The sequence below is a fragment of the Mesoplodon mirus genome (assembly GCF_964341445.2).
Source record: "Mesoplodon mirus genome assembly, chromosome: 7".
Taxonomy (NCBI): Eukaryota; Metazoa; Chordata; class Mammalia; order Artiodactyla; family Ziphiidae; genus Mesoplodon; species Mesoplodon mirus.
In genome coordinates this window covers 93660674-93686468 of record NC_138983.1, presented here as the reverse complement: position 1 = coordinate 93686468, position 25795 = coordinate 93660674, and the positions used below count along the sequence as shown (strand labels likewise).

General features: G+C 46.0%; 3 protein-coding genes across 7 annotated transcripts in view; 1 reads left to right on the top strand and 2 right to left on the bottom strand.

Annotated features, from left to right (window-relative positions):
• LOC309807669 (interferon regulatory factor 6-like) overlaps positions 1–25795 on the bottom strand; it is a 1069421-nt gene that overhangs the window by 521098 nt on the left and 522528 nt on the right. The window lies entirely within an intron of this gene.
• Positions 1–25795, top strand: part of LOC309807687 (uncharacterized protein) — a 155789-nt gene that overhangs the window by 53187 nt on the left and 76807 nt on the right. For 4 of the 5 annotated variants that reach the window (XR_014294615.1, XR_014294616.1, XR_014294617.1 and 1 more), the window contains 2 exons: positions 23627–24314; positions 25315–25379. Coding sequence is in view for 1 of the 5 variants with exons in the window: in XM_082627541.1 (XP_082483667.1) it covers positions 24139–24314; positions 25315–25379 (241 nt within the window). In the remaining 4 variants the exon portion in view is untranslated. Of the gene's footprint in view, positions 1–4443; positions 5110–23626; positions 24315–25314; positions 25380–25795 lie in introns of those variants that run through there. The other variant, XR_014294618.1, reaches the window with a different exon arrangement.
• On the bottom strand, positions 6126–10774 carry LOC309808882 (speedy protein E4-like; the record flags this gene model as incomplete). The annotated part of the gene is made up of 6 exons (XM_082629455.1): positions 6126–6545; positions 6706–6874; positions 8401–8486; positions 8971–9029; positions 9925–10146; positions 10666–10774. The coding sequence occupies 6 exons, from the start codon at positions 10772–10774 to the stop codon at positions 6285–6287; spliced, it is 906 nt and encodes a 301-aa protein (XP_082485581.1). The 3' UTR covers positions 6126–6284.

The window sequence follows — 25795 nt, the reverse complement described above, 5'->3', positions numbered from 1 at the left end:
CTTAGTCTTTTCTGTTTGTCTATTTGTCTACTTTGACAAGCTCAAATCAATGAAGAATCTCTTGCCCAATGGGATGAGAACGGCTCTTTAATATCTAGACTGGTGAGTGTTTATTCCTGACTCAAGTCTAAGACTTAAAACTGCAGGTAAAAGTTCCATTTCTCTGTATGTCTGTGTGTCTGTAATTCAAAAAGGTCTTTACCTCTGACAGTGCGAGTATGTAATGTTTTCCTACTTCTGGATCTATTAAAGTAGATTGTAGAGTCTGTTAAATTAAAGGGTTTCTGTCCTGATTGGCTTACAAAGATACAAATGTGCTTATAAAAATTATATATCCCTAAAATTCTCAGAGAGAAAGGAATTAGAACTTCTAATACTTTAAATGTGCTAGAAAAATATTCTTATTGAAATCAAGTCAGGGAATTCCCCAGCGGTCCAGTGGTTAGGACTCGGTGCTTTCACTGCCAGGGTCCAGGTTCAGTCCCTGGTCAGGAACCTAAGATCCAGCAAAGCCCCTCGGTGCAGCCAAAAAAAAAAAATCAACTCAGAAATTTAAAGACTTCAAGTTTACATAATTTAGGTAAATCTTTGACACATGAAGCTAGTTTAATATTTTTGGTTTAATAAAAAGTTATTCGTATCTTATTTATCAGTATTAGGCATACATTTAAAACAATTCTACTTGGGTGTGTTCTTCCTAAATTTATATAGGTGTGCCCATCAACTAAGCTCATATTACTTCTACTTAATGTTTAAGGTTATGAAAAATGTAAGTTTGTGTTTAACCACATTTAGTTTTTATTCTGACAAACTTTCTTTCAACAGTAACTATGTTTTCTACTGTGTTAGCTTGTCGATAAATTCCCAGATCTTCAGTTTACGTAAACCCTTGAACTGATACTAAATTGTGTTACTTACTGGATAATCATTGGATACCGAGGTCATTTGTAAGCAAGACAGAAACCTGAGGCACTGATTACTAAGCATAATCTCAAGTTATATGCTCTTGCTGCATATGTTTACTTGTTACCTAGAGGCTCTGTCTGTGGGTGTGTTAATGAATGTGTTTGTCTCTGCCACTTGAATAAGTTGTGTAAGGGATGTTTGCGGCTGTGTAAAGTTGTGTTATGTGTGTTCATGAGCTCTGCTAGCCTGAAATGCTGATGTGTGATGGGCAGTTGTCTATCATTCACTCCTAGTTTTCTTTGTGAAATGGAAGTAACTTTGGTTCAAAGTTAGTATTAATATACTATGAATGAGACTTGACCCATAGTGATGTTATCGGCTGGAACAGAACTCAGGTTCAGCTGCTCATCGCTCAGAAGTCAGTGTTCCAGAGACAAGGGTTGGTGGAAGAAGAAAGATGCTTTATTCAGGAAGCTGGCAACCTGGGAAGATGGTGGGCTAGTGTCCCCAATACCATCTCCCAGTTGCCAGTGAGAGGGAAAAGGGGTTGATAGGGAAAAGACGGGAAGTCTCTGGGCTGTGCCGGTGGGGGCTACATGCAGAGTAGCACAGTCAGCTCTGACCATCCTCTTGAAATTGGTCATGCAGCGGTGTGGTCAGTGTCATGTTGATTGTTTCAGGCACAGTTAATCTTCAATTCCAGTGTTGGTTTGTTCCCATTTCCTTGAGGCCAGTTCCTGGAATTGTGTAAGCCATCGGTTCAGGTCTGCTCAAGATGGAGCAGCTTGTGTCATAGCTCCAGTCTGGTCATCATACAGTTAGCTTTCTCCTCTTGTAGTGGTTTTAGTATCTGCAAAACAAGTTAGGAGTGTGTGTCTGACACTGTTACTTATGTCCTTCGGGAGGAACTAAAGATTCTGTGACTGCTGTTGTCCTAATCAGTCCCAACTGCTTGAACCTGTTCTTTGGTGACTCAGGGGAGGCCTGGGAGACTGCAGCTATTTTACAAACAAGAGGCAGGGGACATGGAAGGGCCCTGCATGGTCCTGCTTGGTTCCAGCAACCGAGAGGTACAACTTTGTATGCAAGATAATGCGATGTAGTTTTGTTTATTAACAGGAACAAAAATAGTTTGGTCCTAAAGTAAAATGACTGATTGTTCCAGCACCAGAAAGAGGATAGTGAAGGACACAACCTGAATGAGTATAGAAAGTTGTAGGAGACGGGTAGAAAGGGAATTTTATTTGTCTGAGCCGAAGGCAGCTCAGTTTTGATGTTTATTCCAGAGATTTTCAAAAAAGAGCTTATGGTTCTCTTAGTAGCAAATATTATATTGATGCAAAGCTGGAGTTTGGTTTTCTCTCTGTACAAATGATAAATTTTTTTCATGGAGTATTGGTCTCTTTAATAAGTGGTTGGAAAAGTTGTTCTCTAAATCTGCCTAAACAGCAGAGATTCTGTATCTCACTGGAAGAGGTTTCTGCACCTAGTTCTGAATTCATCCGGCCTTATTATTTTTTTGAAAATGAATGCACAGGGACTTCCCTGGTGGCTCCTTGGTGAAGAATCCGCCCGCCAGTGCAGGGCACACTGGTTCAAGCCCTGGTCCGGGAAGATCCCACGTGCTTTTAGAAACTAGAGCACGGAAAGACTAAGGTCACGTGAAATTTGAAACGCTAAATATTGTCATAGTGTTAAGCAGTTTGAAGATTGTTGGAAGAAATTATTTGTCATTCATTCAAGCAATAAACATTTGATGAATACTTGCAAAACATAAAAAACCTCTAGAGCCCGTGAGCCACAACTACTGGAATCGACGTGCCTAGATCCCATGCTCCGGAACAAGAGAAGCCACCGCATGGAGACGCCGACGCACCCCAATGAAGAGTCGCCCCCGCTCCACTGCAACTAGAGAAAGCCCACGTGCAACAAGGAAGACCCAACGCAGACAAAAATAAATAAATATATAAATAAATGTATTGGGGGAAAAAAAGAAAGAAAATAAATGCACAACAAAAATTTCTGCATTTCTGAGAAAGTTAAGCTTCCTTAAAACTGTGTTCCTTTTGGTCTGGTTTTTTTTTTTTTTTAAAGTCTACTGTCAGGAACTCCCTGGCACTTCAGCGGTTAGGATTCTGCGCTTCCACTGCTAGAGGCCTGTTTTCGATCCCTGATCAGGGAACTAAGATCCTGCAAGCTGCGTGGAGAGGCCGAAAAAACAGCCAAGACAAAATAATCATCTCTTGGCTGTTAAACAAAGTCAAGGACTTTTAGTTCCTCCTCAAGGGCTATTGGGTAATATTCTGAGCCACGTCCTTGGAGCTGTTTGGCAGAGACTGAAACCCCCAGCAGGTGGAAGAAGTTAACTGCATGTTGCCCACAAGCACGTAGACCCCAGACCAGTTGGAACCAGAAGGCTGATGATGTTGAGTCCGCGTTACCTCACCACTGACCAATCAGAAGAATGACCGTGAGCTGATCACGCACCCTGTAACCCTCTCTTCAACATGTAGCCCCTTTCTCTTTTCCCTGTATAGTCCTCAAGCAAAACTTCAGGAGGGGAGAGTTGGTTCTTCGGGACATGAGTCCACCTCTCTTCTGGACTGCCGGCTTCCTCAATAAAGCTATCTTTCCTTTTACCCAAGAGTTGTCTCTCAGTATTGGAGTCCTGAATGATGCAAGACCTGCCTCATCTTCTGTAGTTTTCTCTACATGAAAAATAATTGAGGACTGTTTTTCAGAGTTAAGAAATGTGGTTGGATAATCACAACGCCATTAAGCAACACCTCGTTGGACAGCAAAGAGGCGAAGCCGACTGGTAATGACCACACACATCCTGACTGTGAGAAGACTTTCATCTTTATTGTAGTTCCCCAAAAGCTGCATCGCACGGTACTCTTGAACAATCTAAAATAACATACAAACATGCTGAGGCAAGTTAAAAAATTAGGACTGAATTCCCACAATTCAATAATGAGAACTAAAAAAATACAAATTTATGCTTACAAGAATTGGGAGGAAATACCCACTATGCCATAAGTAGAATGGAAATATGATGTAATAGATAAAATCAACAATCCCTCTTGAAAATGTGAGTAAAATTGTATATATGTGTAAATATACAACAGCTACAGTTCTCATCACAAAAGTTTGTAGTAATAAGATGTTTCAAAATGAAGACTATTTCAAAACTATTTAAAATAAATATATAAATATAAAATATAAAAATACAATAATTTTATAGGTGACATTTTCAAAATAAGCCAGTGAAACTTAAGTCATGACCCTATGGCTGTAATTATATATATATATATATATATTTTTCTAATTATATATTTTAATGTTATTCCCTCCTATTCTGAGCCGCTACACTCCACCTTCAAATGCTTCTAGACTGGGGCAAACAAGTGTATAAAAAATGGTACCTCCAATGTTTGTCTCAGGGGAGATGGAAATGAAATGATCTGAAAATTGAGGTGGTGCCTTCCAAAAGGGTGGAATCTGAATAAACCCTGTTTTCTTATTGTCCTGCCACAGACTCCTAGAAGCACGCCCCGCTCCTAGGAGTATAACACGAAAACTGGCCTCCGCTCGTTCTAGAAGATGCTGGCTTCTTCTCGATGATCTGCACAAGAGGCTTCTCCCTTCCTTCTTCACGGCTGTCGTCAGTGTCTGGATTGACCTCTTGTTGAACATCCTCATCTCTCCTGGGCTCTGTGATCTGGAAGTAAGAGAAGGAGCAAGGATGTCAGATTTCAAAGTGGCAACTGTCCAGATATAAAGGTTTTCACATTCTTAGTCAATTCTAACCAGAATTGAGACTCATTTATGATTGGAGTTTTATCTCAAATTCTCCATTCTGAACCCCAGTCCTGAACCATTCATTGTTTTCAAGTGCGATTCTTGGACTTTGGTGACCCTGACTCCAAAAACTACTGAATGCACCCAAGATCAGGCCCAGTAATCTGCTTTATAGCCCAGACTCCAGGTGATTCTGCTCAGGGAGCTGGCATTTGGAGAATGCTGCTTTAGTCTTAACTCACCTTGGTCCTTTGGCACCACTTAAATTCTGAACTTGGAAGCACACTACAGACATCACTGACAAGTCAACATCGTGGACCAGGAGACCTGAGGCCGGATCCCTAACCCTAACCCTGCATCCTAATGTCTATGTTATTATTAAGTTTTCATTTATTTACTTATTTTCTTTCTTTTATTTTTGGCTGCATTGGGTCTCTGTTGCTGTGTGTGGGCTTTCTCTAGTTGTGGTGAGCGAGGACTACTCTCCGTTGGTTCTCCTGACGGCTTCTCTTGTTACGGAGCACAGGCTCTAGGCGCACAGGCTGAGTAGTTGCGACTTGCGGGCTCTAGAACGCAGGCTCAGTAGTTGTGGCTCGTGAGCTCTAGAATGCAGGCGCAGTAGTTGTGGCGCACGGGCTTAGTTGCTCCGCGGCATGTGGGGTCTTCCCGGACCAGCGCTCAAACCTGTGTGCCCTGCATTGGCAGGCGGTTTCTTAACCACTGTGCCAACAGGGAAGTCCCTGGATCCTAATGTTTAAATAATACTCAGCCCTAAACTTGGTTAGTGTTATGTGCTGAATGTTTGTGTCCCCCAAAATTCTTATGTTGAAATCTTAAAATCTTAACCCCTAAGATGCTGGTATTAGGAGGTGGGGTCTTTGGGAGGTTATTAGGTCATGGGGTAGAGCCCTCATGAATGAGATTATTGCCCTTGTAAAAGAGACCGTGCTGTGTTGTTTCTAAGCAACGCGGTCTGTAGTAGGGCAGGTTGAATGGACTAAGACAGCTAGTTTGCAAGACTTAAACCAAATGTTTGCTCAATCCTCTGCCCACATCTAGAACTCTAATGTGTCAATTGTAATAAGCCATGCTGAAGATGGCATTCCTTAACCTTCAGTCGTTGTGATAAACCCCCTTGACCATAAACGTGAGAGGGAAAAGGTGAATTGTACTAGAGGAATCATTGGTCCAGAAGTGGTGAGTCAGGGGGAATAAAGAGTCACAGGTGATCTGGCCATAGGCAATTTGAAAGTAAATTTGGATGAATATAAAGCTAGTCATAATTCATCTTTTCTTATTGAACGTGTGGGCTGTTCTATCTAATATCCTGTTTGTAGACATTTACTTTGTTGTAGATAAATGCTAGAACCCATAACCCTGAGGGATGTAAGGCCAAAAATGAATGAAAAAGAGAAACACAGTATATGGAAAAGAATCACCATCTCGTCAAAGCTGTTATTTGGACCCAATTGCTTTGGGTGAAATAACTTCAGTGAGACCCATGCGTCTGGGACAAACTGGTTTCCCCGAGGTCTGGTGCCCACGGGCCTCGCGGTGCTGGTGTCTGTGTGTGGCTGTCAGTCCGTGGCTGGCGCAGAGTCGGCACGTGGCTGTGTGCCTGGCTGGCCCCCTTCACAGCGTGAGAGGTGATGTGGGTCCAGCAGTGGGATTCCTCCTATTTCCTCAGTAGACAACACATCATTCCACCCGCACCTTTGCGCACGCAGACCTACCTTTGCACAGGCCGATGACCTCAGGCCTGCGTGGTCCTGGGGCCTCTGGGGCAAGAGGGCGCGATCTCTTCCCCACACCCAGAGCTCTGGATCAAAAGCCTGGATCTGGAAAGACAAACAGCCCCTGGCAATGAGGATGCCGCTGCCTCCCGTTGCCCCGCCTCCGGTTCTTTCTCGTCTGTCCCCAAGTCCCAAACCGAGTCCCCCATGATCCCCACCTCCTCTCCGTCCCTCCCCCTCCCCGAGACCACCACAGCCCACCCACCTGCTCGCACTCTTCCCGAGTGACCCATGTCTTCCAGCCCATGGAACGGATGAACTGGGAACGCAGTTTGTGGAACAAGGCATGCTGGGAGCTGTTCTTTCCATAGAGGAACGAAACGATGGCCTGCTTGGGGGCCTGGTTGTTCTCTTCCATGTCGCTGGCCACATAGCTGGGGAAAGACATGAGGTCGCTGTCATCAGGACAGGAAGGGCCTCCACTTGAGATCAGCTTCCCAGAAAAGAGGCAGGCTGAGCATCCTCACACGACCCACCCAGCCCTGCCCAGCGTCACCGGGAGCCGCCCAGTCATCAAGGAGCCACTTCCAGGCAGGACCTTCGGAAGGGTGCCTCTCACACCTTGATGATGAGGACACGATCCAACCCCCCCCCCCCGTTCCCTTCAACTTGTTTTATGTGCACACACCTCTCTTCCTATGTTGTAGGTACATGTACAGTTCCTGAGGGCAGGAGCTGATCTGATCTGTTTCTGCATTCATCCCTCTCCTAGCAAATGACACATTTAGGGCTTTGTTCATATTGATGCATGAATTCAACAGCCTTTTGTGAATCTCTGTTCCCACCACCTCATATTCCCCAGCATGTAGGGTGTACTTTATAAGGTTTGTTAGATGAATGAATGAATGAATGAATGAATGAACATTTTATCTCATGGCCAAATGCAATACTGATTACCTAGAAGTCTCACAATAACAAACATTTGCCCAATGAAAAGAATTGTGCTGAGTGTTTTGGGAATGCATTGACATTTTGACGAGACCTGCCTTCCACATGGTGTCTAGTCTAGTGGGACCGGGGAAGGGGAAGGGGGGAGATAAGAAATGACTATAATGCAAAGCATCACATTATAATACAATTTGAACTAAAGTGCCTCTGGGATGCAGAAGTTAGGGAGATCGGGCATCGTGAAGGTTTTGGTGTTTGAACCCACTTTAAGGATAGGGTCGTTTTCTTCAGATAAATGTATGGCAAAGATACCTGGATAGAAAGCTCAATAGAAACTTAGAGGGCAGGGTATTTGGAAGGAGCAGTGAAACACAGGAATAAAGTATCAGGACGGTGTGCTGGAGATTGCAGAGAGAGTTAAATCCCAACGCAGAACTCTGGCCTTGATTTGGCATGTCATTAGCCAATGAAATTGTGTGAAGCGGTCAGACCTGTGTTTTGGAAGGATGTTCAGGCAAATAGAGCCAACTGGCTTGGAAGACTTGGAAGAAACATCAGTGGGGAGCATTTGACACCAAATCCGCGCTATGTGATACGGGCCCCGATTGTGGCATTTGTCGTGGGAATGCAGAAACGGAAGATAATCACACTTGGTGCTGATGTGGGAAGACCCGAGACCGGAGAATTCGAACTGGAAACGTCTCAAGTCTGTTACTCAGGGGCAGGATGGTGTCAGTTCTTTCTTCCTCTCCTCTTAGGAAAGTTTTGCGTTTTGCTTTGTTTCTTTCAGTGTTTTAATTGACATTAGGGTAGTTTGTTTTGACAGTGAATGCTATAAAAAACAGAACATGGTTTGAAAAAGAAACCACGGTACCGTAATCCTGTCATTTTCACACCTAGAGTCAGTACAAAGGGGTTTAAAAAAATAGATGAAAGGTCAGAGCCCCACGTCTCTCCCTCTGCCCTCCCAGGGTGTTGAATATTGATGGCGGGGATGGAGCAAGGTACTCACAGAGCTATGAAGAAATGGATTCTCTGGAATTGCCAGGAGAGGAGCCCGGCCCGGCTGACATACGCTATCACCATCGACAGGAGATACTGATGGAAAGAGGGGAAAAAACGTAGGAGAGAGGTCACATCCTGGAAGAGGAGAAAGAGTGGGAGGGAGAAGGGAGCAGGGGACGAGGAATGGGTGGTGCCACTTGGAGGAGAGACCCCCGTGTAGGGTGAGCCTGATTATTTGGGGAAGGGGAGAGGACAGAAGGTCAGAGTTGGCGGCGCTCCAAGGATGGGAGGCTTTGGGATTGAGGGCGTGGACTTAGGGCCGCGGGCACAGGACGGTGTTCGATGAACCAGAGCCAAGGCGAGTCCCCAGGAGCTGAGAGGAGAGGGGACTTAGGCAGCAACCACCAAAGGGGCACTCCTGGGGCTCAGATCCCAGAGGGGACCTCGAGGCCCCTGGAGGGAAGTGTTGACAAGGCATGAGGTTAGGAGGGGAGTGGAAACGTGGGTGTAGAAAGCACCCAGCGCGCCCACCTAGAACAGGCGCTGGAGCAGGAATCCATCTCAGTGGGTGACTTACCTTGTCAGATACTTCCAGGTTTTTGTCCCAGGCGAGGAATTTCTTAACGACGGGATCCTCTGTGAAAAAAGGGCAGATGTTGCCAGTGGGAACAGGGCTGTCGTGGGAGCATTCCAGAGCCAAGAGGGTGAACCGCGCCCCCCTGGGGAAATGCCAAGATGTGGCCCAGGGTGAAGCTGACGGAAAGAGGGGAGGGAAGACCATTCACTGTGGGAGGAAAGGGGGTGACTCCCCTTCTGGGGAGGCCGAGTGACAGGGAGTGATGCCCCTTCATCATGCATTCACGTACCTGCAGAGGGCATCAAGATACTCTCAGCCAATGTCTCAATTGACAGTCATGTCAGGGGGTGAAGATGGCTTGTCAGCCCCTCCTCCCCCCACCCCGAACATGCCAGTAAGATTCAAAAGGCCAGTAAGAGCTAGAGTCTCGGATACAGTTGAAACCAAGCGAACCTAATCCTGTATCATTTCTAAATCTAACCTAGTCTTGTATCATTTCTAAGTCTAACCTCATCCTGTATCTTTTATGTGTCCCCCGTATCCTTTATCCGTAGACAGTCCGCCAGGGACGGAGAGCGCACCAAGTAGCAGGGAATTCTTTTCCACTGGGAAAGTGTAGTCATGGGAAGTTTTGGTTTGTTTGTTTTTCAAGTATAGGATTGGAGGTTGCTGGGCAGGGCGGTGGGTCCTTACCAAGCATCCACTTGAAGACCTTGTGGTGCTCAGGCAGCACTGAAGACACCCGCTGTCGCTTCAGCTTCATCTTGAGCCCACTGAACGACTCCACGACCCAGGTGTCGGCCTCGTGGTGCTCAGGCAGCACTGAAGACACCCGCTGTCGCTTCAGCTTCATCTTGAGCCCACTGAACGACTCCACGACCCAGGTGTCGGCCTCGTGGTGCTCAGGCAGCACTGAAGACACCCGCTGTCGCTTCAGCTTCATCTTGAGCCCACTGAACGACTCCACGACCCAGGTGTCGGCCTCGTGGTGCTCAGGCAGCACTGAAGACACCCGCTGTCGCTTCAGCTTCATCTTGAGCCCACTCAGCGACTCCACGACCCAGGTGTCCTGGGCCTCAGCGGCCGTGTTGCCCTCCACCTCCGCTCTGAACGCCACTGACCTCCTCCTCTTACAGCCGGGGCGCTGAGGCGGGGGGCTGCAACCAGCCCAGGGAGCTGACGAAGGAGAAGAGACTACAGTATGACGCTCTCGTCTTGGGAATTCAGCCACTGGTGACCACCCAACCCCACCCCGACTCCGCCTCCCCCCCCGAAGCACCCCCGTGCTTTCCAGTCTCACAGACCGCTGACCTTGCCCCAAGTCATCTTTCCATCTTTCTCTGTCCATATCTACCTATCCCTCCCCTGACTCTTTTTGTCATTTGTCCAGCTTCCCGTTCTCGAAACTCTTTCTCATGGTAGATAATTTCTCCCACCAGGAATAAAAAAAAAGAACCCTCCCCTTGTTTCCTCTCTCCTCTTCTCTCATCCTTGGATCTCATCTCCTAACCCTGTTTCTTGCTCCCCAGGTGTTCCGTGTCCCCAGCTCCTGTGCTCTCCTCCCTCAATCCCTGGCTTTCTGAATGTCTCCTTTCTTTCATAGGCACCTTATGCAGGTGCTCCTTCCTGACCTCTGTACCCTTTCCTCCTTACTGGTCAAATCTCTGAAATTCCTTCTCATGCCAGCCCCCTCACCTGACGGTCCTGGGCTTTCTTCATAGACAGTCAACTCCAGGGGGTACCCTGAAGAGCTGGACTGGGAGTTCAGCTCCTCAGCCTGGGAAGTCGGTTGACGATTGTCCATGATGTCTCCCAGACTCTTCCCTTCCTCGAAGCCTAGACTCTGCTTTGTCCCAACTCTTCTTCTGGACTTGGGCTAAACACAAGTGGTCGTCCCTTCTCCAAGCTGCGGGGCAACTGTCAGTGGAGAGAAGCTCTGGCGAGATTCTGTCGTCTACTACTGCTGCCAAGCACCAAGGAGTCTGGTCCATCCAATCGGGAAGGTCGGAAGCCTCTGATGTCATCATCGGAGTTTGAAGGAAACCAGTTTGAAGGAAAACACAAGTAACTGTCAGACCTATGCGTGCACTTGTCCCAGAGATCAGGGGTAAATGGTATCTCCTGCCACTGACCCAACCTCTGCCCGTCCTCCAAAACCCCCTTCAAGGTATCCGGACCCCTCTTTTTTTTTTTGTCATAAATGGCAACATTTTATTCTGTTTTTTTTTCTTCATCTTTATTTTTTATTTTTTTTTTGCTTTATAACAAATTTAATCAGTTATACATATACATATGTTCCCACATCCCCTCCCTTTTGCATCTCCCTCCCACCCTCCCTATCCCACTCCTCCAGGCGGTCCCAAAGCACCGAGCTGATCTCCCTGTGCTATGTGGCTGCTTCCCACTAGCTATCTACCTTACGTTTGGTAGTGTATATATGTCCATGCCGCTCTTTCACTTTGTCACAGCTTAGCCATCCACCTCCCCATATCTTCAAGTCCATTCTCTAGTAGGTCTGTGTCTTTTTCCTGTCTTACCCCTATGTTCTTCATGACATTTTTTTCCCTTAAATTCCATATATATGTGTCAGCATACAGTATTTGTCTTTCTCTTTCTGACTTACTTCACTCTGTATGACAGGCTCTAGGTCCATCCACCTCATTACAAATAGCTCAATTTCGTTTCTTTTTATGGCTGAGTAATATTCCATTGTATATATGTGCCACATCTTCTTTACCCATTCATCCGATGATGGACACTTAGGTTGTTTCCATCTCCGGGCTATTGTAAATAGGGCTGCTATGAACATTTTGGTACATGTCTCTTTTTGAATTATGGTTTTCTCAGGGTATATGCCTAGTAGTGGGAATGCTGGGTCATATGGTAGTTCTATTTGTAGGTTTTTAAGGAACCTCCATACCATTCTCCATAGTGGCTATACCAATTCACATTCCCACCAGCAGTGCAAGAGTGTTCCCTTTTTTCCACACCCTCTCCAGCATTTATTGTTTCTAGATTTTTTGATGATGGCCATTCTGACTGGTGTGAGATGATATCTCATTATAGTTTTGATTTGCATTTCTCTACTGAGTAAAGATGTTGAGCATCCTTTCATGTGTTTGTTGGCAGTCTGTATATCTTCTGTGGAGAAATGTCTATTTAGGTCTTCTGCCCATTTTTGGATTGGGTTGTTTGTTTTTTTGTTATTGAGCTGCATGAGCTGCTTATAAATTTTGGAGATTAATCCTTTGTCCGTTGCTTCATTTGCAAATATTTTCTCCCATTCTGAGGGTTGTCTTTTGGTCTTGTTTATGGTTTCCTTTGCTGTGCAAAAGCTTTTAAGTTTCATTAGGTCCCATGTGTTTATTTTCGTTTTGATTTCAATTTCTCTAGGAGGTGGGTCCAAAAGGATCTTGCTGTGATTTATGTCATAGAGTGTTCTGCCTATGTTTTCCTCTAAGAGTTTGATAGTGTCTGGCCTTACATTTAGGTCTTTAATCCATTTTGAGCTTATTTTTGTGTATGGTGTTAGGGAGTGATCGAATCTCATACTTTTACATGTCCCTATCCAGTTTTCCCAGCACCACTTATTGAAGAGACTGTCCTTTCTCCACTGTACATTCCTGCCTTCTTTATCAAAGATAAGGTGAGCATATGTGCGTGGGTTTATCTCTGGGCTTTCTATCCTGTTCCATTGATCTATCTTTCTGTTTTTGTGCCAGTACCATACTGTCTTGATTACTGTAGCTTTGTAGTATAGTCTGAAGTCAGGGAGCCTGATTCCTCCAGCTCCATTTTTCGTTCTCAAGATTGCTTTGGCTATTCGGGGTCTTTTGTGTTTCCATACAAATTGTGAAATTTTTTGTTCTAGTTCTGTGAAAAATGCCAGTGGTAGTTTGATAGGGATTGCATTGAATCTGTAGATTGCTTTGGGTAGTAGAGTCATTTTCACAATGTTGATTCTTCCAATCCAAGAAGATGGTACATCTCTCCATCTATTTGTATCATCTTTAATTTCTTTCATCAGTGTCTTATAATTTTCTGCATACAGGTCTTTTGTCTCCTTAGGTAGGTTTATTCCTAGATATTTTATTCTTTTTGTTGCAATGGTAAATGGGAGTGTTTCCTTGATTTCACTTTCAAATTTTTCATCATTAGTATATAGGAATGCCAGAGATTTCTGTGCATTAATTTTGTATCCTGCAACTTTACCAAATTCATTGATTAGCTCTAGTAGTTTTCTGGTAGCAGCTGTAGGATTCTCTATGTATAGTATCATGTCATCTGCAAACAGTGACAGCTTTACTTCTTCTTTTCCAATTTGGATTCCTTTTATTTCCTTTTCTTCTCTGATTGCTGTGGCTAAAACTTCCAAAACTAGGTTGAATAAGAGTGGTGAGAGTGGGCAACCTTGTCTTGTTCCTGATCTTAGTGGAAATGGTTTCAGTTTTTCACCATTGAGGACGATGCTGGCTGTGGGTTTGTCATATATGGCCTTTATTATGTTGAGGAAAGTTCCCTCTATGCCTACTTTATGCAGGGTTTTTATCATAAATGGGTGTTGAATTTTGTCAAAAGCTTTCTCTGCATCTATTGAGATGATCATATGGTTTTTCTCCTTCAATTTGTTAATATGGTGTATCACGTTGATTGATTTGCGTATATTGAAGAATCCTTGCATTCCTGGAATAAACCCCACTTGATCATGGTGTAAGATCCTTTTAATGTGCTGTTGGATTCTGTTTGCTAGTATTTTGTTGAGGATTTTTGCATCTATGTTCATCAGTGATATTGGCCTGTAGTTTTCTTTCTTTGTGACATCCTTGTCTGGTTTTGGTATCAAGGTGATGGTGGCCTCGTAGAATGAGTTTGGGAGTGTTCCTCCCTCTGCTATATTTTGGAAGAGTTTGAGAAGGATAGGTGTTAGCTCTTCTCTAAATGCTTGATAGAATTCGCCTGTGAAGCCATCTGGTCCTGGGCTTTTGTTTGTTGGAAGATTTTTAATCACAGTTTCAATTTCAGTGCTTGTGATTGGTCTGTTCATATTTTCTATTTCTTCCTGATTCAGTCTTGGCAGGTTGTGCATTTCTAAGAATTTGTCCATTTCTTCCAGGTTGTCCATTTTATTAGCATAGAGTTGCTTGTAGTAATCTCTCCTGATCTTTTGTATTTCTGCAGTGTCAGTTGTTACTTCTTTTTCATTTCTAATTCTATTGATTTGAGTCTTCTCCCTTTTTTTCTTGATGAGTCTGGCTAATGGTTTATCAATTTTGTTTATCTTCTCAAAGAACCAGCTTTTAGTTTTATTGATCTTTGCTATCGTTTCCTTCATTTCTTTTTCATTTATTTCTGATCTGATTTTTATGATTTCTTTCCTTCTGCTAACTTTGGGATGTTTTTGTTCTTCTTTCTCTAATTGCTTTAGGTGCAAGGTTAGGTTGTTTATTCGAGATGTTTCCTGTTTCTTAAGGTGGGATTGTATTGCTATAAACTTCCCTCTTAGAACTGCTTTTGCTGCATCCCATAGGTTTTGGGTCGTCGTGTCTCCATTGTCATTTGTTTCTAGGTATTTTTTAATTTCCTCTTTGATTTCTTTAGTGATCACTTTGTTATTGAGTAGTGTATTGTTTAGCCTACATGTGTTTGTATTTTTTTACAGCTCTTTTCCTGTAATTGATGTCTAGTTTCATAGCATTGTGGTCGGAAAAGATACTTGATACAATTTCAATTCAAACAAAATTTTTTTTTTTTTTTTTTCTTTTTGCGGTATGCGGGCCTCTCACTGTTGTGGCCTCTCCCGTTGCGGAGCACAGGCTCCGGATGCGCAGGCCCAGCGGCCATGGCTCACGGGCCCAGCCGCTCCGCGGCATATGGGATCCTCCCAGACCGGGGCACGAACCCGTATCCCCTGCATCGGCAGGCGGACTCTCAACCACCGCGCCACCAGGGAGGCCCCAAACAAAATTTTTTTTAGCTAAGTAGTATTCCATTGTATATATATATATCACATCTTCCTTACCCATTCATCTCTTAATAAACACTTAGCTTGCTTCCATATGTTGTCAATTGTAAATAATGCTGCCATGAACATTAGGGTGCATATATCTTTTCAAATTAATGTTTTTTGGTTTTATTTTTTTCGATATATATCCAGGAATGAAAATGCTGTGTCATATGGTAGTTCTAATTTTTTTTACAAGTTTATTGGAGCACAATTGATTCACAATGGCATATTAGTTTCTGCTTTATAACAAAGCAAATCAGTTATACATATACACCTGTTCCCATATCCCCTCCCTCTTGTGTCTCCCTCCCTCCCACTCTGGACCCCGCTTTACCGCTTCCCAGCAGGTGCACTGTCCTCTCCCTGCTGGACTCTTCCTCTCCCTCCCATTCCTCTTCCACGGCCTGGTGGGAGAGTGGGGAGAGGGACAAGGAAACTTAGGGGAAGCAGCAACGTTTCAGCCTTATAAGAGTGAGATAATGGCTTCCGTGGTGGTGCAGTGGTTGAGAGTCCACCTGCCGATGCAGGGGACACGGGTTGGTACCCCGGTTCGGGAAGATCCCACATGCCGCGGAGTGGCTGGGCCCGTGAGCCATGGCCGCTGAGCCTGCGCGTCTGGAGCCTGTGCTCCACAACGGGAGAGGCCACAACCGTGAGAGGCCCGCGTACCCCCCCCCCAAAAATAAATAAAGAGTGAGATAAGTATGTAAAAAAAGATCCCAGGTACATCGACTCACTGGATTAAAAAGTTACGTTAAAACACGCAATTTGGCAAAGCTCTTCGGCTTAATGTTTACTGACACTGCGTTCAGAATTCTGTACTGGGGGAGTACACGTCCGCTCCCCTCAGGCACCTTTGAGTCCAAGAGCCATTTGGAGAAGCTAAAATCATAGAAAACTACAGGTGCTCACGCACCCTTCAAAGGGTGTCTACAAACACACACACACACACACACACACACACACACAGGGCACCTTTGGATGTCACAAAGTCCATAGATTGTCCAAAGCCTGCCCCTTGATTCCAGTTAAGAAGTTCTAGTCTAGTTATCAAAATCTTGAGAATGTGGTATCACTGTTGACCCAGAGATTTCACTACCTGAATAAAAATGTCACATGTACAAAATACTAAATGGAAAAAACTCCAGTTCAACACAGATTATTTTTCTGAATAAAAATGTCACATGCGCAAAAAGACTAAATGGAAAAATTTCCAATTCCAGACAGGTTATTTTTCTATGAGGGTAGGAAGTATATGGTAGCCGAGATGCAGAGAAGAAAATAGCCAACTCAGGGTCATGCAGTGTCACTGGAAGCTTCTTCTGAACCTCCCAACTCGTACTTCCACTCCTCCCCTTGGGGTCTGAGTCTTGCTTTTTTTCTTGGGTTTCCCTGGTGGCACAGTGGTCAAGAATCCGCCTGCCGATGCAGGGGACACAGGTTCGAGCCCTGGTCCGGGAAGATCCCACATACCGCGGAGCACCTAACGCCCGTGCGCCACAACTACTGAGCCTGCAAGCCATATCCCCTCAGCCCGCGAGCCACAACTACTGAGCCCACGTGCCTAGGGCCCATGCTCTGCCGCAAAGAGAAGCCACCTCAATGAGAAGCCTGCACACCGCACCGAAGAGTACCCCCCGCTCGCTGCGACTAGAGAAAGCCTGCGCCCAGCAACGAAGACCCAACGCAGCTGAAAATAAGTAAAACAAAAATCTTAAGGAAAAAAAAAAGAAATCTCATTGTTGTGCAACCATCCTGACCATCCATCTCCAGAATGTTTTCATCCTGTCCAAGTGAAACTCTGTCCCCATTAAACACTGACTCCCCATCCCCCTCCCAGCCCCTGACACCCACCACTCCACTTTCTTTCTCTATGAATTTGACCCGTCTGGGGACCTCACAGAAGTGGAATCATGTAACATTTGTCCATTTGTATCTGACTTATCCACTTAGCTTAATGTCTTCGCGTGTCATCTGTGTGGTAGCCTGTGTCAAAATTTCCTTCCTAGACCCCAAAGCCAGTGTGGACAGTACACAGTGAGTGAGAAGGAAATAAAACCGTGGGTCTAAAGAAGTTCAGATGTTTGCCAAGTGCAGTGTGAAAGCAGTGAATGAGAGGTGTCCTGATCCAGTTTGCACTGAAAGGGGAACAATTGATTTTGGCTGCTGCATAAATGGATGGGGTGGGGATTCAGTAAGAGTGGAAGTCGGGAGACCCAGATAAGGTTAGGAATTTGACGTGGTAGTCCAGGAAGACGATGTCTGAGAAGATGGAGAGAAGTAAACAGGTTCTCTATATTTGGAGGGAGAATCAGCAGGGCTCATCGGGGGATCAGATTGCGGGGAGGTAGCGGGGCGCTATTCTGTTTACTCTGTGTGCACGTGTGTGCTTATGCCTCTACTGCTGAGACTTAATTGTTTCTACAAAGAAACACTAACCTTTCCTCTTAAAAGTGGAATTGTTAAATTTTCACTGTTCATACAAAGAAATGTCAATCTTTGAAAAATACATAAATGGTCTTTGTATCAATTAGAAACTTTTCTTCCTGTTTGTGGGTGAATAATATCTGTTGTGTGAATATACACACTACATTTTCTTGATCCATTCATCTGTCAGTGAACACTTGGTTTGTTTCCACATTTTGGCTCTGAATCTTGCTTTTGAATTATTGTTTGGACTTTGATGAGAAGTATCTGTGTTGTTCAGGATGTGCCCAGAGGTTTATTCTGTCTTCTGATCACTTCCATATTTCTAATTAGCCCAAGCAATGCATACGTAGAGTCAAATCAGTTCATCCAAGGTGCAGGGACTGAGTGTCTCTTTGGTTTGCACTCGTGGACTTTCTGAGATGTTCTAGGTCTCAGAGGCTGTGCAAAGAGTGCCTGAGGTCCTCCAGAGCTGCCACAGCCTGGCTCTCCTCAGGGTCTGCACTGCTGGGAAAAGCACTGCTGCTTGAGGACCTGTGTCCCTCTGCTGTAGACGTTGCATTGTTAGGAGGCAAATGAATTCAGATTTGCGTTCCTCATGCTTTCAACCATCACAGCTGATTGGGTCCTTGTATAACAAAACAGAAGTTCACTCTCCCTCTTGGCTAACAGGCTTTCAAATATTAGAAGGTTGGTATTCTGTCCCCATGAAAATTTCTCTTGTGTACTGTGAAATACCCTGATTGCTTTATCTAGTCTTCAGATCTGGATTTGCATAATCCCACCCCACCGCACCTTGTCCAAATGTGCTACAGTCGGGTGGGACCCATCTTAAGATGTGTTGGTATGTTGTCCAAAAATGGCATAAACAGCCCAGATTGAATGTGATGTTGTAAGTGAGCAGGACCTTGTGGGGCCTTCCTGGGACGGATTCTCCCCATGTCTTCTGCCTGCTTCTTGTCTTTAGAAAATTTTAGCCTCCTAGCCTTCCGTGAGTTGGAAACAAACAATTTAATCAGAGAAGGGAGAAAGTGCCAAAAGCAAGGAAAAGAGTCCCAAAAGACCAAATAATACTAGTGTAGCCGTTAAACAAAGTCAAGGACCTTTAGTTCCTCCTCAAGGGCTGTAGATACTGTTCTGAGCCACGTCCTTGGAGCTGTTTTGCAGAGACTGAAGCCCCCAGCAGGGGGGAGGAAGGTAACTGCATGCTGCCCACAAGCACGTAGACCCCAGACCAGCTGGAACCAGCCGGTTGATGATGTTGACCTCAGATTACCTCACCACCAACCAATCGGAAGAATGTCCACAAGCTGACCACACACCCCTCAAGCTCCTCTCCCTCACCCCACTCGTTTGTAATTCACTTTAAACATTTTTTAAATTTTATATTGGGAGTATAGTTGATTTACAGTGTTGTGTTAGTTTCCGGTGTACAGCAAAGTGATTCAGTTATATGGACACAGATATCTATTCTTTTTCAGATTGTTTTCCCATTTAGGTTATTACCGAATTTTGCTTTTTTTTCGTGGTGCTGTGTGGCTTGTAGGATCTCAGTTCCCTGACCAGGGATTGAACCCGGGCCACGGCCGTGAAAGACCAGAATCCTAACCTCTGGGCCACCAGGGAACTCCCTAGGTTAATACAGAATATTGAGTAGAGATCCCTGTGCTCTACAGGAGGTCCTTGTTGATTTCCTGTTTTATATATAGTTGTGTGCATATGTTAGCCCCAACCTCCTGATCTATCCCTCTCCCCCACCTTTTCCCTTTGGTAAACCTAAGTTTTTTTTCTATGTCTGTGAGTCTGTTTCTGTTTTGTTAAGAAGTTCATTCGTATCACTGTTTTAGATTCCACATAGGAGTGATAGCATATGGTCTTTGTCTTTGTCTGACATCCTTCACTTAGTATGATAATCTCTAGGTCCATCCATGTTGCTGCACATGGCATAATCTCATTCTTTTTTATGGCTGAGTAGTATTCCATCACACATACGTACCACATCTTCCCTATCCATCCCTCTGTCGATGGACATTTAAGTTGCTTCCATGTCTTGGCTATTGTAAATCGTACTGCTATACATATTGGGGTGCATGTGTCTTCTTGAATTATGGTTTTCTCTGGGTATATGCCCAGGAGTGGGATTGCTGGGTCCTACGGTAGCTCTAGCTTTAGTGTTTTGAGGAACCTCCACACTGTTCTGCACAGCGGCAGCACCAGTGTACATTCCCACCAACAGCCTCACCCCATCTGTAAACACCTTTCCCTGAAAGCCACTGGGGATGGGGAGTGGGGGCCTTTTGAGCCCTAGATACCTGGACCCCTTGCTTGTTGCCCTGCCATAAACGTGGCACTTTCCTTCACCGTGACCCATGTCAGTAGATTGGCTTTAGTGCATGCGGGCGAGTGGACCGAAGTTTGGTTCAGTAACAGCGTGTTTGGAGATAAGCAAAACTGTCACCTCTCCTCCTCTCTTTTCCTCCTGTGGATGCAGTTTAATATAACAACGGCTGTAGCTCTCGTGCAGAAATATCAGTAGGGTGAAGCAGAAGTGCTTCGTCAATACAATCCTTTGGGCATGAGAGTCACGTGGAGAAAATATTCCAACACAGATGCCTGGACCCAGCCTCACAGATTCTAATTCCACAGCACTGAGCCAGGGCCTAATTTTAACCTTCTCAATTGACATGCTTCTGATTTGGAAATGACTGGGTGGGATGTGCCACCCAGGCTGGTGCAGTAGGGGGTCTTCAAGGCGTCGTTGAATGCAATAAGCAGGAGGGAGGTGAACCGTGACCTGGATTTCAACCAGGCAGCCTCTGTCAGGGCTGTGGCCGGGCCATGGGTCCACAGCTGAGCGGACGTCTGTGTCAGCCTGCAGTCCTCCTGCCAATGGGTCCGTGACAAGCCCTCCAGCGGCCTGGTGCTGCTGCGGATGAGCAGCCCTGGGATCGGAGTTCAGCCCAGGCACCTACCTGGTACATACACAGTGCATGTGCTTGTGAGGAAACCGCCCTCTCCACCAGGAAGCCTGGAGCACATCCTCCCGTACAGCCCTCAGAGGGGACCAACCCTGCTGACACCTTGATCTCAGACTTGCAGCCTGCGTAAATGTCGGACAGTGCATTTGTGTTGCTTAAGCCCGCCAGTGTGTCGTATTTTGTGACGCAGCCCAAGTAAACTGCTACGACCTGTATTTTGAATAAGAAGGAATTCACATGAGACGGTCACTTTCCTGCTTCCCCTGCCTTTATTTTTTTTATTTTTATTTGTAAAAAATTATTTATCTCTCTTAGGCTGCATCGTGTCTAATTGCAGCACGCGGGCTTAATTGCCCCGTGGCGTGTGGGATCTTAGCTCCCGGACCAGTGTTCCCAGGCTTTGAACCCACGTACCCTGTATTAGAAGGCGGATTCTTTACCACTGGAACACCAGGGAAGTCCCTCCCCTGCCTTTAAATTAAGACATGTCGCTGAGCTTCAAAGAAGAGCCTGTCCTTTTCTGTTAGATTACAAACTTGAGTTTTCTTCTTAAACATTGCGTTTCCTGGTTGTGGTAGATGTGTTAGTGTTGAAAAAAATGGCTGAGAGACTTTAAGAGGAAAATGATTTTACAAATCCTGAAGATGGGTGCCAGTTATCTTGATAAAATTGGTATGTTAAGAGACCCAAAATAAACAGGAGAAAACACAGGCAACTACTTAGGAAATGCAGGATGGGAAAGGCTTCTTCAAGTACAGTGTCCAAGCTGATGAAAAGTATGAAGTGAAAGTGAAAGATTTGAACACAAAATATCTTTTTAAGTGTCTGTATAACAGAATGTGAGAGTAAAAAATTAAGTTAAAAAGATAAAGAACAGGGATTGACAGATACACACTTTTATATGTAAAATAGATAAACAGTAAGGACTTACTGTATAGCCCAGGGAACTATGTTCAATATCTTGTAATAACCCATAATGGAAAAAAGAACCTGAAAAAGAATACGTATATTCTTACATAAATACATGTAACTGAGTCACTTTGCTGTACACCTGAAATATTGTAAATGAAGTATACTTCAATAAAAATAGATAAGTGACAAAGTAGGGAAAATATCTGTATTTAATAGAAATGCAGATACAAAAAGAGAAAGCTTTATATTGTAAATCTCCATATATATGAAGAGATCTTAATGAAAGCAAACTAAAAGGTGGCCATTGCTGCTTCTGGTCAGGGTGAAATCGCAGGGTCCAGGTTTACCCTCCTAGCTTCAACAACTTTAAAAGGGGGAAATGTATGAAATGACAGTTTTTCGCCTTTTGGAGAGAGGGGTGAGTCGTGAGAGACATCAGCTCACTGCTGGACATCCTGTTCATTGGGATGACTCCGTACTTATTATTCCCTTTTTTAGAGCATTTCCTCAAGACAACTTGTAATAGAAAGACTTGCAGAGAGTGTCCAGGGCAGGGGGCTGGGGAGCCCAGCATGTCTCTGGGCTGAAGGGATAGAGTGAGGTGTGGAGGTGGGCACAACAGCTGGGGTTCACAGGCCACCCCAGTCTTCTGCTGAGACACGGTCAGTGCACGTGGGTGAGGTGAGAATTGGAGGCCTGGTGGCGTGCTCATGGGCGCACTGCCCTTCCAAGGCGCTTCCCAGCAAGGTACTCCGTGTAGCTGATGTCCTTACGTGGTGAACTTGGAAAATGCGAGAAATGCGCCCTGGAGGTTTGCCAGGCTCAGGCTCAGAGGAGGTGTGGTCGCTGTCATTCCCACACAAGCAGCATTTCATCGGTGAGAATTCAGGCAGAGGCCACAGTCAGCAGCAGCAAGAACTGGAAAAGACCATTCGTGGCTCTAAGCAGCCACTTCCAAGAGCAGTTTTGGGGAAGCACACATTTTGTGCAGGATTCATTTAATGTGGCAGTTCAGCTGGGGAAATCAGGAATGGGTTAGGTGCTTATTCATTTGCATGAATCATCACTTCTTATTTCCGTTTTTAGAGGATTTCCTCAAGACGCTTGTAATAGAAATACTTCCTCTGTCCCTTTCGTAAGTATCTAAATCTTTTAAAAAGCTAAATCAGTCTCTTGCCAGCATTACAACCCAGGAATGTTTATGTTAAGGACCTGAGAGCTATCTTCTTTATCTCTCTGTCACCAGGGGAGTTTAGGCTAGGTGTTAGGCACTTTCCTCTGAGCTATAAGTACGTGATTGTCCTAGAGATAGGAGAAGTTGTCTTTCTCCTTTGGATAAAGGGTATTAACTAGCATGGGCAACCACCGAGATGACCAGGTGAATTTAGGATGTACTCTGAAAGAATGTATGCCATTTTTATGGTGGTGTCAAGTCTATTCCCATGAGGCAAGTTCCCGTTTATCTTGAGAACCTGTATGCAACAGATTTTATCTGCTGAGCTATAAAAAAAAAAAGGTGAGGTTGATTTCATTTGCACAAACATTAGTGGTTCACCTGTGGGTGCACAGCACAGTCTGGTTTAATGGTTATTCAACAGTAAAACCGTTTTCTTTATCTCTACATTTGTGGAGAGGATTTTCTCGGTTGGCGAGAGATTTTATTTTTATTTTTATTTTGTGTGTTCGTTAATTAATTAATTAATGAGACTGTGCTGCGCAGCATGCGGGATCTTAGTTCCCCAACCAGGAATCAAACACGTGCCCCCTGCAGTGGAAACTAGGAGTCTTCACCACTGGACCACCAGGGAAGTCCCTGGAGATTTTATTTTTAACTTTTCCCCTAGCAGCTTTTAAGGAACAGTTGGCCAAGAACACAGTTATATTATTTCACCCCCAGTGATAAATAGTGATAAATCATTACCCTTCTGATTCCATTTTTGAAAAATGATATTTTTACCTAACATAAACAGTATCCTCTTTAAGAGGTAAGATCCCAGGTATCTGTTTTCTGTTTTCGGTTTGTGTGTACGTTCTGATTTTCGTACAGCTTTTAATGCGTTGGTTGTGTAATCTAAACAGCTACAGTTTCTATTTTCTTTTCCTTCCGTGGGCAATATTAGTTTGTGTCATGGCTGGGCATTTATTGTATTCTAGGATTTGAATGAAAGTTATAGCGTTTCAGTTAAGCGAACATGATACCCTCCTTCCCCTCTCCTGGTGGTGGGGGAATCTCAGATGTAACCCGAAATGTCCCAGGGCCGGGAAGGGACCAGGGACCCTGGAGACCATCACACAGCCCCCACTTGAGGCTACACCTTTCCTTGATCCCTAACAGGAGTGAAGACAAATGGGCAATGGAGTCCCTGGTCCAGGCGGCACACCCTCGCAGCACAGCAGCACTTGAGCGCCAGATGAGATGGAGACATTTCATACGTTCACTATCTTGACGGCACGGAGACTTCTGGGAGGCTTCTGGAGTCCGGGTACTTGTCCCGCGCTCCTGGCGGGCTTTGGCAGGCGGACTTCGGGCGTCCGCCTGCGCAGGTGCGCCTCCTGATTTGTGCGTGTTGGCGCACGCGCACCGTCGCCGCCCCGCCCTCGCTTGCTGTGCGTGCCCAGGTCGTCGCTGTCCGTCGTTCCCCGTCTTGGCCTCTTGCGGGCGAGCATTTCGGGGCCTGCGGGGCGGTACGCTGTCCGGGCCGGCCGGCAGCCCGCGGGAGCGGGCTGTGCGGGCGAGGGTTCGCGTGGGCCGGGCGGAGGCTGGAACTGTGACCTCCGAGCTCGAGCCGCGGAGCCCGCGTTTGGGCCGGAGTGGCCGGGCGGCCGGCGGCGGTGCAGTGCCCGACCATGTGCAGCGCGGGGCCAAGCGAGGTCCCGGGAGGGACGTGGGCCCAGAGCCGGCTCCTCTGGCCCAGTGGTCTCGGGAGGCGGAGCGGAGGGACGCCGAGAGAGGAGCGCGCCCGAGGAGCAGCCCCCGGACCGGAGCCTCGGGAGCCCGGGGCCGGTGAGCGAGTCCCGACGGGGTAGGTGTTGCGTCTGCAGGCCTGTAGTTGGTTGTGGAGCCTGCGGCCCTTGAAGAGCAGGGCTTGGGGTAGCCCGTCCCGGGCCCCGCGGTAGAGCCACCGGGAGGGTTTGACCGCTTCCCGGAGGTGGAGGGGCCGGGCTGGAGGACAGGGCCTGCTGCTCCTGATGGGGCTCCCCTGGGACTTGTGAGCTCCGGGTGTCCTGGTGGAGCAGGGTCCACAGGCTCGGCCGGGACGTGCCGCGTCCTCCCCTCCGTCCAACCCCGATCCTCCTCGTCCTCCCCCTCCTGTCGCCGTCTCGGCATCTCGCACGTGTGTCTCAAGGCGCGTCAGCACCTTGGTTGTCTACTGTAAGCGTCCGCCGCCCCCCTGGGTTGTGCCCTGTGGAGTCGCCCAGTGTAATCGGTGCAGGACGAGTCTGCAGAGCTTCTGTCCTGCTGCCTCGGGTGAGGAAGGAAGCGATGGGGCCTGAGAAGGGAGATGACTTGTCCTGGATCCTCACCGGGTGTGCACGTGGGGTCGCTCACAGGACTCCAAACTCCTAGGCCAGGTGTTCTGTTCACTTAAAGTCAGCTTTAATAAAAGATGTTTTTGAGCGTCGCACTTAAGTTTGTAAAGTTTGTACAAATCATTGCAAGACTGAAACGGACCTGAGTGTGTCCCTTTATTCTGGGTATCCTGTGGATGTTCTGATCTAAGTTGTTAACAGACTGAGAAGAGGTAAACTAAGCGTTTTTAAATTTCATATTTAATGACGGAGGTTTATTTTAATAGGATTCAATGTACACTCGCTACGGAAAAATAAAGTATCCCCTCAGGTACCAGAGTCACGTGGGAGTTACAGACCTGAGGGTGGTTGCTCCCTCCTTATTCTCACAGGCCCTTCTGAAGGTGAAAGGATGGGTCTCCCACAGGTGTCTCTTGTGGAGCGCGGGGCGGGTGCTCGTGCACCCCGAGCCGCTTCAGTCGTAGCTTCACTGCCTGCGTTTTCCTTCTCCAGGTCCGCCTCCACTGTCACAGTCCTGCACGTTGTTCCAAGAGCAGCGGAAAATGAATCAGCCTCTGGTGAGTTTTGCTGTTTATGTGTTTACCTGCTGCTGTTCTTTTGTGATAACACCTTGGGAGGCGAATAGTTCAAAAGTTAAAATGGGAAAGTAGGAGTAGGTAAAAGATGTGGTTAGACAAAGCGTAGAGGAGCAGGTCAGTACCAAGTGTTTCTGGCAAGTTCTACGTGTAGATCCCAGGATCCTCTTAGAGCCACAGTACAAGCCTCGTGTTCTTGACATTTGTGGCAAAACACCATCCCTTGCTTGACTTACATTGTCCTGCCGAAGCACTTTTGTTCTCGAGCGTTAAAAGCTTTCCTTGAGGATCCCGCTGTAGGCCGCGAGCCTTCCTGAGTGACAGCCCCTAACGTGTTGACGTTGGTGCCTTCCTTGTGCTTCCTGTAAGCCGAGAGCGTGCTGTCCAGGGAGCACTCA